Source organism: Taudactylus pleione, unplaced genomic scaffold (assembly GCF_031769625.1).
Source record: "Taudactylus pleione unplaced genomic scaffold, aTauple2 ptg000085l, whole genome shotgun sequence".
Lineage (NCBI taxonomy): Eukaryota > Metazoa > Chordata > Amphibia > Anura > Myobatrachidae > Taudactylus > Taudactylus pleione.
Genome location: NW_028284487.1, coordinates 6,723,574 through 6,738,404, shown reverse-complemented (window position 1 = coordinate 6,738,404; position 14,831 = coordinate 6,723,574). Strand labels below are relative to the sequence as shown.

Here is a 14,831-nt window from a genome sequence, read left to right as displayed (position 1 = left end):
CCACGCCTCCTCTAAATGGTCCACTAACTGACCCGAAAGAGGAAAGACTGTGGCGTCACCCTTCACATCCTTAAAAAAGGCATACTTGGATTTAGCAGCTGGGGGAACTTCGTCCTCAATCACCAAGGCTGTGCGGACTGCCCGAATAAGTCCAGGAATATACACCTTGGACCTAGCGTCAGCGTCCTTAGTATGGAGAGGTTCCTGATCGTAAGGATCCAGAATCTCCCCATCATCAGACGTCCCTTCATCATCCTCATAAGGAGCCGACAGACGCCACCGACCGTTTATGTGGCCGCATCACAGCCTCCCCCTGCAACACATCAGACAAGTGCTGTACAGAACTCGTCAGGGAGTTAACCCACGCCGGCTCCTGAGAAACCGGGAGAGGGGAAATAGGGAGACTGCGGGGTACCACCAATTGTCTTGGGAAACCCTGCATGGGTGACGACACCACTGACCGCTGGGACAAACGCGGGCTGCGGAGCTAACTGGCCCACTAAGGTTGTAAGCGCCTGAGCGAAACAAGCCCAGGGCGGCTCCTGTACCGGTGCAGTAACATTAATAGGCCGCGCCATTGACAAACACTGCCGGCAGAGGCCCTCCGCGCTACCCTCCCCCTCCGCTAAAGGTACTTTACACGTAGTACACAGTAGCCGGAGAGGAAAATCACTTTCAGACATAATGGTACCAAGTATGTGACCCCTCTCACCAATTGTATTTTAAAGAGGCGAGAGACCTCCCTGCAGCACCGCACCGCAAGGGCTTAGCAGAAAGAACAGGGACAGAAATAAAGCTGACAGTCAGAATAAAAGATACAGGCAGCAGCACTAGCACAGTCACATACAATGCAAAGAAAATCAATTCCTGCACTAACCAGCGCTGATCACTCAACTACGCAGACACAGGGTCTGGTAGGACACAGCGCTGCATACACAGACCTGACCACAGCGGAGGAGAGGTATGCGGGGGGACCCAGACCACGATGCCTCCGTCCAGGCTTCCAGCAGCGTTCACCATGCGTTCAGGAAGATGGCCGCCGAGGAGCAGAGAGGAGGCTGGCCTGGGGGAGGAGCGCTGCCACAGGGCCAGTCGGCGTGTGCAGAGAGGGCTGTGTGCAGCGGGGGAGGCGCCGGCTGTGAGACAGGGAAGGCGCGCTCCCCTGGCATGCATTTAACCCCCGGGACGCCGCAGCGCTACCGCTCTGCTGCGGTCCGCTGTCCCAGGGGGGTAGTGGAAGCGCAGGTTCTTACCTGGCTCCACGCTGCAGCCAGTCCCCAGGGAGCCCCCTGCCTGGGGACTCTGGACCATGTAACAGCGGGGACCCACCGCGGGACCCCGCTGCTTACCTCGTTGTCCCCCTTGATTCCAGCCATGGTCGGGAACATCTGGGGTCACCGCTAGCTGTGACCCCAGATGCTCATCAGCATCCCCGGATCGGTACCGGCGTCAGGACTGACTGTCCATGCTGTACATCCAGATGTGCAGCCACAGCTGCATGCAGGAAAACTTCAGGGGCTCTTCTAGCCCCCACTCCAACAGGTGCACCCGACTCCGGCCGGGCACCAAACTAAACTGAGGTGCCTTGGCTCGGGGGCGGGGTATAGGAGCGGGACCCTAGTGCATCCTGGGAGGCTGAAAGCTTAACTCTATGGTGCCCGATGACTGACGTCACACCTATACCCCCAAGGTATCCTGTGGATACCCTATGGACCCTGAAGTAGAAAGTGGATTAGAGAACAGCGAGGAACAAGTGAGATAAAGGCGAGACTATATGAGCACCCTAGGTGGCATGGCACTGGGGGAAAAAATTTACTCCTTGCGCCCTTGGCCTTCTTGTTCCTCCTCAGTCTTCACCTAGCCGAACAATGAGACAAGCAATGGAGCAGAGTAGAATAACGCTTGGACACTGGAATTTAGCAGTAAGCAGAAAAATCAGATTTTCTCTGCAGTAGGGTGATAAAGGAGGTTTGATTTCCTTCCAAATGTAGCTTTACACTTTGTAAAATTGATGAATAGGTAGCATCTCTGCAAACCAGGCTAGCCAGACATGGGATCCTATTTTCCAGGTCAGTGATCCGTAGGATGGACTCATGAGGAGCAATAGCATAAACCCTGGGCATGTTGAATTAAAACTGCCCTCTATTTCATAAGTCTGCCATGTGTAGTGTCTAAATGCTATGGCAGGACAGAGTATGGTCTCGGAAAATGTAAACTCTTACAGGGGTATTCAATATGAAACGAAAACTTCGGCGTCTATGCGTGTCGAAGTTTTCGCCGCACATCAGAGCTTTTGCCGGCGAAAAAGTATCACGCACGCCCCCGTTTATACCCGTATTCAATATGAAATCGGCGAAACCAGCACCCGGCGGATGTGAAATCAGCGAAAACTTCGCTGATTTCTGGGGAAATCACCCTAACACCCCCAAAAGATGCTCTGACATGGGGGATCACTCTGGATACCCCCGATTAGCCCTGCTGAAGGTTTTTGGGGTCTTTAAACGGGCTCAATAGCTGCTATTTTGGGGATTTGGGAAGGTGGTGAAGAATAGTATTTACAAGTTTTTTTTTGCAGAACATAAGTAGTCCCAGCAAATTTTGGGTAATTGAAAATGGGGGTGAGCATATTTAAAAGTTACTAAAGTGAGGTTTTAAAAAACTTGAAAAACCCACCTGCTGCAAACACCTGCATTGAAAAAAAATAAAAATAGTTGGGGACCCCCTTAGATTGTAGTTCGCTAGTTTTTAACTTTGTACCCCCCAATTTTTTTTTTCGACCCCAAAATGAAAGTGCTTTTTTTGGGGTCTTCTGAGATATTGCTTTAATTTTTTTTGACACAGTTTACCTTTGGGGGGCTGTCTGAAGGTTGCAGGGTGGTTTCGGTAAATCTTGCACCCCAAAACCCCAATTCTGCACTTTTTTTCGCCACCCATTCCTTGTTGATACTTTTTCGCAGGGTTGAATGCAATATACTTTTCGCACCGGCGAAAAGTTTTCAAATTGAATATGGTGTAAAAGTAAAAGCGGCGAAAATGACGTCATCCGAGTGAAAACTTCGCAGAGAAAGGTACGGTCATGAAAAAACTTGATGTACTGTAAGGCCAAGTTTACAAGTGGCCGGCCCATGGACTGTTTAGTGCTAGAGGGGGAAGAGTGCTACTGCCATTAAACTCCCTTCCTGGACACTGGTGGCTAGGACAGTAGATGCTATTAGGGGCCCACAGCTGTGGGTCCTCATTCCGCCAAGATTCCACTGGACCTGTAACTAGGACTGGAGACAGAGGTTGGGAAAATGGACTTCAGCACTGGGAGTGGGCATATAGAATGGGTACAAAACAAATAACCCCCACACATCTACCGTGCTCTTGGGAACAAAGAGCATCTAACCTTACAGAAAAAGTAAATGCATTCTGATGCAAAACAATGTAAGTAGCAGGAGCTATGAAGGACATTAGAGAAGAACTGATTAGGAAAAAAAGAGACCGGGGGGACAAGGAGGTAGGATAAAGACTCCATTCCATTTCCAGCGCCTGCTTCCCAGGGGTTAAACGTAATGCACAGTCTGTGCCTTTCTACTACAGATGATGAAAATATATTATGTTTAAATACAAGAGCTTTATCCTAGGATAATTGAATAAAAGAAATTATATAACTGTTTTTGTTAAGCCCCCATACACACTGGACGACGTGTGTACGGAGCGATGTCATATGCACCGGGCCCAGCGGGGGTGCGGCTTCGGCAAGTGCATACACATTTGCCGATGCCGGCAATGGCGAATGACGGCATGGCGGGGGGGATGATTGGGGTAGCAGGGCCATGCTGACATCGCTAACGATATCCCCAGATTGGACTGCATGTACAGATGACTGGGGATATCGTCAACGACTCTCGGGAGCGCGCATCGTTCGTCGGTAAGTGCATACACACTGAATGATATATAGTTCAAATAAATCGTCCAGTGTGTACAGGGATAAAAAAAGATCTCAATAATATGTGCAAACTGCTATGATTACACTGTACAACAAATTAATACTTTTAATTTGTTTCATTTCTAAAAATAGTCATACATTACTAATGCTGAGGTCAAGAAAAACTAAAATGATTTCAGAATGTTTTTACTAGCTTTATTTTTTGAGCTACACTACTTGCACTATACTGTATGTACATTAGTAATATAGTCATAGTGAAAAGCTATTTTAAAATAATCTGATATTTTCTTAATAGAAAATAAATAAGTTTTTTTTAATTCAATCCATCACAAATAAGAACACAAAACAAAACAAACATACAGCATACGAAACAAACATACAGCATACGAAACAAACATACAGCATACGAAACAAACATACAGCATACGAAACAAACACACAGCATACGAAACAAACACACAGCATGCGAAACAAACACACAGCATACGAAACAAACACACAGCATACGAAACAAACACACAGCATATGAAAGTACTATCTAATATAGTGGCCTATTCATGGGGGTGCTTTCTCTTTGCTTGTCACTTGTACTCCTCTTCTGGGGCATCTCTTGTCACTGTCCAACAGTAGTGATTCACCTGCCCTGATATCTTTGTTCTGTTGCTGAAATGTCTTGGTGGAATCGATCACTATGCTTGTCACTCAGTGCACCACAGTTATTTACAAAAATAATTAGAATCTAATAAGAACTGCTTAACAATGGCTGAGCTCTTACAGAAGTAAGTAATAGTGGAAAGAAGGACATGTAATGGGTGATGTATAGACATATTAATGAGACTTACCAGCTCTCCAGTCTCAGGGTTAATAATGTTTTTGTTATCAAAGTTGAAGGTTCCTTTCTTATCCTGAACAAAGAGCTTCCCGCTGCCATGGCCTAGTAGCTCATGTAGGCCGACCTGAACTTCAAAAGATGGCCCACGATATTTTATAAAAACATCCTGCAGAGACCGAATATACATGATCAATATACCAAGGTATAACAACGATATCAATACCATATACAATACATAACTGTCCCTGCCCTGTGAATGTATCCAGCAATCCACATAGTGCATTTCTACGCACAAGTCTGCCAAGCGGTAAAATATAATAGTGGTTGCTCAGATCAATTTAATAGTCTTTCACATATGCATGAACGGGAGGAGTTTTAATCCAGACTAGAAAAAAAAGAATTTCCCCCAGCACACTGCAATAGACCAGCAATAAGATTTAGGGGTCTATTTAATAAGCAGTGTTAGGAGACAGAGTGAAAAGTGATAAGAAAGTGATAAGGTGCCAGCCAATTAGCTCCCAACTGTCATTTTTTAAACACAGCCTGTGAGATGACAGTTGGGAGCTGATTGGCTGGCACCTTATCACTTTATCAATTTCCCTCTGTCCCCTAACACTGCTTAGTAAATAGACTCCTTAAATACTTTGAGATAATAGAAATCCAGAGATCTTTGTTGCATATATTTGCAAAGATATGTTTAAGTACTGGGCCATGTCAAGGTGTCCCTGTACCGGTATCCCTAATGCTACATAATAGCACCCACTTTGGGTCATGTAATTGCTTACTGTTATGCTACATGACTATAACCCAAAATGGGTCACACATTTGCTTTTACCGATTTTTGATGTCCTCTGAAACCATGAACAATAGAAGCACCATGAGTCATGTCAATGACCCAATGTGAGAGCAGCTTACATGTTAGGAAAAGTTGTGTTGCTATTTTATCATATTTGAATTGGGGAGGGGCTTCTAGAAACCTGCACATCCAACACCTTGAGATACATGATAGGGAGGGGTCTTGCATTTCAATTTTTTACTATGATTTCTTGGGGGTCATACTGGTGATGGTTTGCTGGTGGTTTTATTTTAGCCGAGTTTAGGTCTGTGTTTTGGAAGCAGCTGTCCAAGGTTTGTATTGGAGCCTAGGGTATTTGGTCTTTTGGGGTGCATACAGGTGCCTTTAGTAGTTACTTTATACTCCAGAAGGCCCTTTGTTAATGATACTCAATGGTGCACACATTTACCCTTATTTGGAGCATTGCTAATTGGTACATTTTCAGACTATTCCAGCCAATCAGATCTGGCCATGGTACAGGACAAACTATGGCATATTTTATCAGACAATTCTCTCCTTATGTTAGATGATTTACAAAGTAGATATCAATGCCTGAGTAAAAAACAATTCAGAGTTCTGCAGATTAGACATAGGAGAATGGAGAGTGAGGGGGCAACAGGGCACTACTGTAGTTGTTGTGTACTGCTTTTTTTTTCTTTTGTGTCTGTCAAACAAGCAGCAAAAAGAGCCCAATCTATTAAAAAAAAAAAAAAAAAAAAATGATGTATAAATCAATAAAAAGTGCAAATTAGTGGTCTCATAGATAATCCCACAAATCCTGGCTAATGTATACTATACCTTGTCTTCCTCAGATAAAAATGTCAATTTCTCACGCTCCGTAGCTGATCCAACTGATAGGACATTCCCCAAGGAGACATTTTTAAATCCAACACTTTGTCTGATGTCATCATCTGGGTGGTGGTAAGAGATAAATTATGAGAAACCGCATGCTGTACAGCCAATCAGACATCTGTTTCCATTATTCTAGAAGCGAATATCTGATTGGTGACTCTTCTTACAATGGGATGCGGTCATAATACACAGTATACATCTGCGCAATTTACACCAAGAAAAAGTGCTTTTGTGGGACATGCTGACAAATCGAATCAGAGTAGTTCTTTGTAAAATCCAGCTGTATAGTGCCGAACAAATTGATTTGTGGAAATTAGCCCAACAAGAGGGTCCTTGCTGTCCACAGATCCAATCATTTACAGAGTTTTTTTTTTAAATCTCTTCTTCCCATATGCTTCTGTAAGTACTGAAATGAGCCTAGTAGTCATTCAGTTGGAATTTCCATGATGCATATTCAAATCAGGACAATAATTATGACCAAGGCACTCTTTGGTAGCACTTAATACTTCATTTAAGGTACAACTGCTATCCTAGATGGACTTCTAGCAGGTATAGTAGGGCTGAAAGAGAACTTTTCACTGTGCTAGTTATAGTAAATATCTACAATGTGTCCAGTTTCAACTTAAAAACCATGATGCTCAGGGTTCTAAACAATGTGTACCCAGCACTAAACAATGTGTCCCCAGCACTAAACAATGTGTACCCAGCACTAAACAATGTGTACCCAGCACTAAACAATGTGTAACCAGCACTAAACAATGTGTAACCAGCACTAAACAATGTGTAACCAGCACTAAACAATGTGTAACCAGCACTAAACAATGTGTAACCAGCACTAAACAATGTGTACCCAGCACTAAACAATGTGTACCCAGCACTAAACAATGTGTACCCAGCACGATCTCGTTCACAAAAGGGACCCGGCAGGGGCCCGGGCATCGGCAAGTGCACACACACACTTGCCAATGCTGGGAGCGACGGAGGGGGCCATACTGCATTTGGCAGCATGGCCCTCGCTGACGATATATCGCCCGTTGGACCTGTATGCAGATCCGACGGACAAAGTTGCTAATGACGCGCGGGCGCCGTATTGGACGACATATCGTCTAGTGTCTACCCGGCTTTAAAGTTATACATTTTTTTACATAAAATAACAGAAAAATATAGACAATATAGCAATAATAAAAAGTTACAATGTTTAAAAATATAGTAATGTTTGCTTAACATAAAAACATCTCAGTAAGGCTTTTAATACTAACCATAAAACATATAAATAAAGTGTCTTTGTTTTAAGTGGATGGAATAAATGCCATAACAGTGCAGGTCTCAGTATCGTTCAGATGAGCAAAAACTTCTCTTCACAGTTATAATAGCGGATTTACTCTCTGTATATGCTGGCAGACAGTACTTGGTAATATTATGAGAAGCAAAACAATAGTATTTTACCTCTGTATTGTAGTAGTGGCCGTTGCCGGTGTCCCAGCAGAAGCGACGAACGTCTGGTAGAGTTTTGGAATATTATACGTGGTTATTTCTCAATAAGTTTCTGCTTATTATGTTGCAGTGCATCTGGAGATGCAGATTATATAACTATAGCTATGGGCAGCCGCCATCTATGTAGGTGTAGCGTGGCTAATATAGCCGATCCTCCGTTTTTTTGTAAATATAAGTACCTTCAGCTTTGTGTGTTTCTGCTGTGGAGCTACGGTGGGGAAATAAAATCTCCTTCAAATAATCCATCTGGTTCGGACCAAACCACAGCTATTGTATAGTTGACACCCAGTAGTGCAATGTGGCCTGGCTAATAGCGGGAAGATATGGTCCTGCAGAGGGGTTGAATGTGCAACGGTTGTTCATCAATCACGAGGTGCCCCAAGAGCAGAGCAGGTGTGCAAACCACTTTGTGACGTCAAACGCGTTTCGTCCCCTGTATATCTTCATTGCCTATAGCCGTACAACCCTCTGAGCCTCATGGCTTTTAAGTATAAATTGGACACATTGTAGACATTTACTATATAACCAGCGCAGTGAATGTTTCTGTGTCTTTGAAGTTCAGCATTCTTCTTTCCACTGGCTGCAGGTTATTTACAGGCAGACATATTGGATCCTGGGTACACATCAGAACATTGTAATGGACGGAACGATCACTTGTACAGTCCTTCATTCACCACTTGGCAGCACATGCAATAGCGTTAGATTTGAGGTGTAGCATATCAAACCTGACTACGTCGCATGCGACCGCGGAAGCGCGCATATCATTCATACAGACTGCACAATATGCCCCATATGTAGATAAGCCCAATCGGAACGACAATGCTCCAGTGTATACCCAGCTTTAGAGAAGGATTAAATTCTCCTGCCTATAAACCAAAACATGATGGCAATATACAGCAAAAGACATATGTTGATATGAAAGCAAAGTATTGAAAGTTTGACAGTCTCACAGTTTGGTATGTTGATGCCAGCTGGGATGCCGCTCCCACTGAATGTTACTACGTCCAAGGATGTGAAGTCTGGTCGGAGGAAAGTATCCTTTTCAAAGGAAGATGGCCACGGGAGTGATGCCACAAGCTTCTCTGCTGCAGAGACCAGCTGGGTAAAGCGAGCACTCACTAGCTTGTTAACCACTGCAACAAAGCCTAAAGAAACCAAGAAAGAGCTCGTTATAGGAGTAAATGAAGGAAAAGTCATAAGTTTCCACATAATGTTATATATCCTACCTTTTCCAAAGGTTGCACAATGTTTTACTTAAACAAAACCTCCCTATAATCCCAATAGGCGTCTTCCTAAATTTTCCTTTAGTTAATTCACCAATCGTATAATTTCTCAATGATAAAGCAAGCTATGGTTTTGATAAGGCATGGTAAGTACCTAGCTACAGACTGAAATAGAACAGCGGCAGCATGTATTTACAGTCCCCCTCCAAGGTGACATTTTCCATGGATTGTAGCATCACGTCTTTATGTCAAACAGATGCACTGCTACCTATTTGGCTGCTATACAACTTCCAATAGAACAAGTCATCCATTGGTTAGATGATCATGAACTATTAGCACAAATAATGGAATGTTGGCTGCAAGCACATTCTATGTGTCTCCAAATATTATAATAAGTTACAATACAGATGTCACAGCTGCTTCTCTGAAAGGGGAATAAGGCTAAACACCCTGTGATCAGATAGGATGAAAGATGAGGTGAGCTAGTATCAACTGAGGAGCGCTAGTATCAACTGTATACTCTTTTATACTTGACACTAGCGCTCCTCATCTTTGTGTTTTATCTTTCTGCATAATACAACTACTAGGCAATAACATATTAAACCCTATACCCTGATCTCTCAAAAATACAAACTGCTTAAACACAGACACAGGGGTGGTTTAAGAAACGAGCAGGCCCTTGTACAGTGTCCCTGTGTGCTCCCACTTTCTTGCTGGTGAGTGCAGATTACAGTGCCAGAGTTTACTGCGCATGGCGATTTATCATGGTGACTTATCTACTGTGCAGATCTTCTGGAAATTGGCGGCAGCTCCATTTTCTCGGTGGCTTCTGCGTCACAGAGGCCGGAGAGGCAAGTATGATGTATGGGTGCAAGAGGTTCGTGGCGGGCCCTGCTGGACCCTGGGGCTCGTGCACCGCACACCCTGCACCCATTACAAGATATGCACATGAACACACAATGTTTTAATGAATGCCCCTTTAAGCAAACACTTTACAATGTATACCCCTTACCTTCAAATTCTCCACGGGAACCAAATGGGTCTCTATAGCTCTCTATGAATCCAATGTAACTGGAAGGAAAGATGTACTGTCAAACATTGTGTGAAATTCTACATGTTTTCCTATTTAAGATCAATTTTACAATGTCAATTCTGACTTTAAAACAGATAACATGGAGCAATTAACCATTCTTTACAATGAGAAGGTCAACAACAGTTCTTTCATTTTTATTCACTTCACCCTCTTCCCCAATTCCTACCTCTCAACTATTGGTCCTTTGTCTTTTACCCAATGTTTGGACCCCTCTTTATGAGCTGGGATGGATCCTTCCTGAAAACTCTGCCCATACTCCTCCAGCATCCTCCTCTGGTTATCATTGGCAGCATAAGCCTAGAAATATTCAGGACAAAGCAAGAGATTGGCTTAAACAGCAGAACACAATAAATGTACAGCAGACAGTCAGTGTCTAAGGGTTTGTTCAACTTTTGCGTAATTTATAGTGGCACGTCCTTTTTATTTACTATACAATATGTTTTATTAATCTGTATTCAAACAGACACAAAAGGGAGCCCGTCAAAATTTATATGGCATGAGAACAGATATTTGCATTAAGCAATACGAAAAGGGTACACATAATGTCAAACATTTGCATTCACTTACTACATGGAATCCTTAAACTAAAGTAAAATCCCCAAACATTGGTGTTAAGTTTCAAGAACAGAGCAAGGGGCTCTTATACATCTCTACATGGTGTAGTGTTACAGTCACCTTTGCCTTCTCCAGGTTATCCCTCACTCTGAGAAGTAGGGGAGAGTAATCTCCCCTTGTGATTTGTATCTCATGGCCTTCAAACTCAAATGGTCCCAAGGAATGCACTAGATCAGCTGAATCAGCAGCGGTTCCTGGTCGGAGAGACAGAGTAGGAACTTTAGTGAATAAGGACAACAAGAGATATATCTATGATAAAACTATATTAATATAGCTTTCAGCTTCTACTCCTTCACCTTCTTTACTGACAGAAGCAAGTCGAACCTCATACTTTGCCCGGCCACCTTCATCCTGAGTTTTAAATAGCCGAGTGTTGTAGGCGCTAATATTCTGTGGGGAAAGATAATAGAACAATGCAGAGAAGATACTAGAAGAGCCATACTCTGCAATGGTCAGCAAGATAGGAACAGATGGAGGAGTTACTTATATACCTTTGAGTCCAGGAACCTCTGAATCAATTCTGCATCTTCCATAGTGCAATTTGAAGAGAAATAAGTGCTAATTCCCTAAAAGAAAATAGGACATTAAAAATGTTTTTTTGGTGCAATGCACATTTTACATTAAATATGCCATTTCATATTTACTATATCAGTTCCATTATATTTTAACAGTTGAAAGGTTTTAGCAAACATTTTTTTAAAAAACATATAAAATAAGTGTCCAACATAGTTGTTATTCAGACCTGTGGTCTTTCTGCACAAAATTTCAATTGCTGTGCTTAGTACCTCCTGTCAATATGCAAATAAATATTTTGAATGGATTATTGTTACTACAATGCAGTAGGCTATCTAAAGCAACAAAGTCCCAGACTCATCTCCTGCACGATTTGTTCTGGCGACCACCCATTTTAGAGAATTAAAGTAGATTATCATTATATATGCTGTCAACATACTGCAAATGGAGCCTATTAATAAAGCTGTAAGGAACAGTTTCCATGGTGTGCTAAAGTAGAGCTATGGACACTCCAGCCTTGGCAGCCATGGCGTGAGCCAGCTTCTGATATAGGGTAACGAGTTGCTGTTTATGAGTGGTATAGTTAATTAATAAAAGCTCAACTAAACATGACAATTTCCTTTAATCTATTATCTCAATCTAATGAGCATGTCAGATTCTGCAACATAGGGAATTTTTTTTTTTCAGTCTGTAGGAATGATTTAGATGAAACTAGCTGAAGTACCCAGTGTTTCCCGGGTTTAATTCTTCCAGTTATTAAGTTTTTTTATCTGATGCCATCCAAATCCATCCAGTGGAAGGCCCAGAACAGGCTCTCTGATGTACTTCGCCATGAGTTCCGACCAGGACCCCAACTACTCCATTAGGCATTCCAGACCAATGTGGAGTTTTCATCCAAATCCATCCAGTTGAAGGCCCACAAGAGGCTACCTGGGTCAAAGTTCTGCCCGATGCACTCCACAGTGAGATCAATCCATTAGGCATCCCAGACCAATTGTCAACCCTCTGAAGTTTTCATCTAAATCCATCTAGTGGAAGGCCCAGAACAGGCTCCCTGGTTCAAAGTTCTGCCCAGCATACACCAACGGGAAGTAGACCGGGACCTCAACCCCCCCTAATATGTCTTCTGTGATCTAATGTTACCACTCTGTGAAGTTTTCGTCCAACTCCATCCAGAGGAAGGCTCAGAACAAGCTCCCCGGGTCAAAGTTCTGTCCAGCGTACACCAATGGGAGGTCCGATCGGGACTCTAACCACTCTAAAACCTATCCAAGATCCAAATGGACCACCTTGCGTTGGTTTCATTCCAATCAGTGCAGAAGTGTCCAAATGCATAACCGGACAGACAAATAGACCAATGAATTTTATATTTAACATTGTACCAAAATTGCAGTCGACAACTAAATAGGTCCATTAACATCCCAACTTTGTCTGCTTTTTTATTCTTCACAGCTCAAAATGCAGTCATTGGCTTGACAGCGTTATTACGGACAGATAGGAACTGTCCACAACTTCACATCAAAAACAAAATAACTGACAATCTAAAGGTGGGTACATACCTGACATATAGCTACAGAACAAGTGATCTGCACATATATCTGCAGATGATGGTCGTTCATACACACTGAATGGCCATCATCTGCTTGTGCCCCTCGGGTCCCGGCGCCCGGAGGATGGAACCTGGCGGCTGGAGGCCGTGTCCCGACCCCCTCCTCGCGGCTGCCGCTGTGTGTGTACGGGCAGTCTGCAGACTGCCCATACACACTTGCCAACGGACATCGGCTGTGCAGCACAGCCAATGCAATATGTCGGTGAACAGCGACGTTCATAGACATATCGCAGGTACACGCTGGCCGACGGGCAGCAGATACATTGGCCGATCAATTGATCGGCCAATGTATCTGTCAGTGTGTACCCAGCATTAGTGTGTGGCCACATTTGGCACAGTTATGGAAATTAAGTCAGCTGTAAACTAGTAAGATTGTATGTGCTTGTTTAGTATTCTTGATGTGGCTTGTATCAGTAAGGCTTAGCTATTAGCTGCAGTTAAAATGCCTAAACAAGTCTTCTGCTGTATATGGAAAGCAGAGGGCACTTTCATAGTGTGAATTATGTTATTTTACAAAAAAAAAAAAAAAAATTATACATACTCACATTTCCAACACTCAGAGTGAACCCTATGCCATATCAGCCCAAAACACTACCAAAGACCAGACCTGCTGGACAGCATAATCAATATTTTCTACAACCTCTATAGTTGGTCCAAAAGAGAAAGGAAGGCAAACAGGACATTTATCTAGTATAAAAAGAAAACCAGTAGTACTAGTTTTTTATGAAATTATTTGCTTTATTTTCTCTCTGTATTTACAGAATTAGTTTGTCTTTATTCACTGAACAAATACACAATTTGGCTGCATCTTTCCTTCAGACCAACTGTAGGAGATTGTGTAGACTACCGTGTGACCTGATCAAGGAGGGCTGGTTCTTTGTCAAATGTACGTTTACTCTGCCTAGGAAGTACATTATATAACATGACTCCAAGCCGGTCTTGTTGCTGAAAAGAATGGATCAAACTGTGACCGTTTTTCTAAGACTGGAGCTATAGAATATACATCTCAAAATGTGCATCTCATTGGCAATTGATATATCCACCTACTGTAGAATGTGTCACTGTACACCTAATGTGTTTAGTGAGCATCATTATTGTGAGTGTAAGTTCCAATGATACCGTATTAATAATAGAACGTGCATTGTTCTTGACATGCACCACATGAGCGATCCACCTCTCTCTCTGCAGAAGTCATCACTCCTGGATTACAGGATCTATGAAATATCCCAATAGAGCAATTGGAAACATCTTACTAAGAAGTTTATTTATTTATAACTTATAATAACGTCTCTACAAAAGTGCATGAACAGTAAATGATTATTCTACTCTTTAAAATGAATGGAGCCTGCCAAGAACTATACAACAGCATATACTTGAGATCTTTTGTAGTACTTACATGATCCCCTAGTCCTAGCTGCCTCTCTCGTGGTTCCAGTGAATACATGCGATCCTCAACCATTTTCCATAGTGCCTCAATTCCCTCTGGGTCCTTAGCAAAAGCTTCACTCGCACGGAGTAACTTCTCCAATTTCTCCTGCACAAAGAAGTTCCAATTAAATGCATCATTCAAAGGAAACATAACAAGAATTTCCCAGGCATCACAGGTACATAATTACCTTGGGAATATTAGGGACAAACTTTGTATCCCCAAAAGATTTGTAGTTCCCCATGTTGGCGAAGAATCCTGTAGTGTAAACCAAGAGAGCCTGTGAAATGAATGGGAAGAATGGTAATGGAGAGATAGGTGTGTAACAGGTTTAAACATCAAACATGAAATATTCTAGCCTGCTACAGCGACAGTAAATAGAATGTGATCATAGACATTTAATGCTAT

The 14,831-nt window shown here is 42.8% G+C and overlaps 1 protein-coding gene across 1 annotated transcript in view; it reads right to left on the bottom strand.

Moving 5' to 3' along the window:
• The window catches only part of DPP3 (dipeptidyl peptidase 3), an 83,894-nt gene that overhangs the window by 46,208 nt on the left and 22,855 nt on the right, over window positions 1-14,831 (bottom strand). Inside the window, exons 3-12 of the mRNA XM_088468335.1 lie at window positions 14,614-14,703; window positions 14,394-14,531; window positions 11,367-11,441; window positions 11,172-11,265; window positions 10,936-11,069; window positions 10,427-10,557; window positions 10,180-10,238; window positions 8,895-9,089; window positions 6,397-6,509; window positions 4,774-4,929 (exon numbers count right to left, since the gene is read on the bottom strand). Of these exons, the coding sequence (XP_088324461.1) occupies window positions 4,774-4,929; window positions 6,397-6,509; window positions 8,895-9,089; window positions 10,180-10,238; window positions 10,427-10,557; window positions 10,936-11,069; window positions 11,172-11,265; window positions 11,367-11,441; window positions 14,394-14,531; window positions 14,614-14,703 (1,185 nt within the window). The remainder of the gene's footprint in view (window positions 1-4,773; window positions 4,930-6,396; window positions 6,510-8,894; window positions 9,090-10,179; window positions 10,239-10,426; window positions 10,558-10,935; window positions 11,070-11,171; window positions 11,266-11,366; window positions 11,442-14,393; window positions 14,532-14,613; window positions 14,704-14,831) is intronic.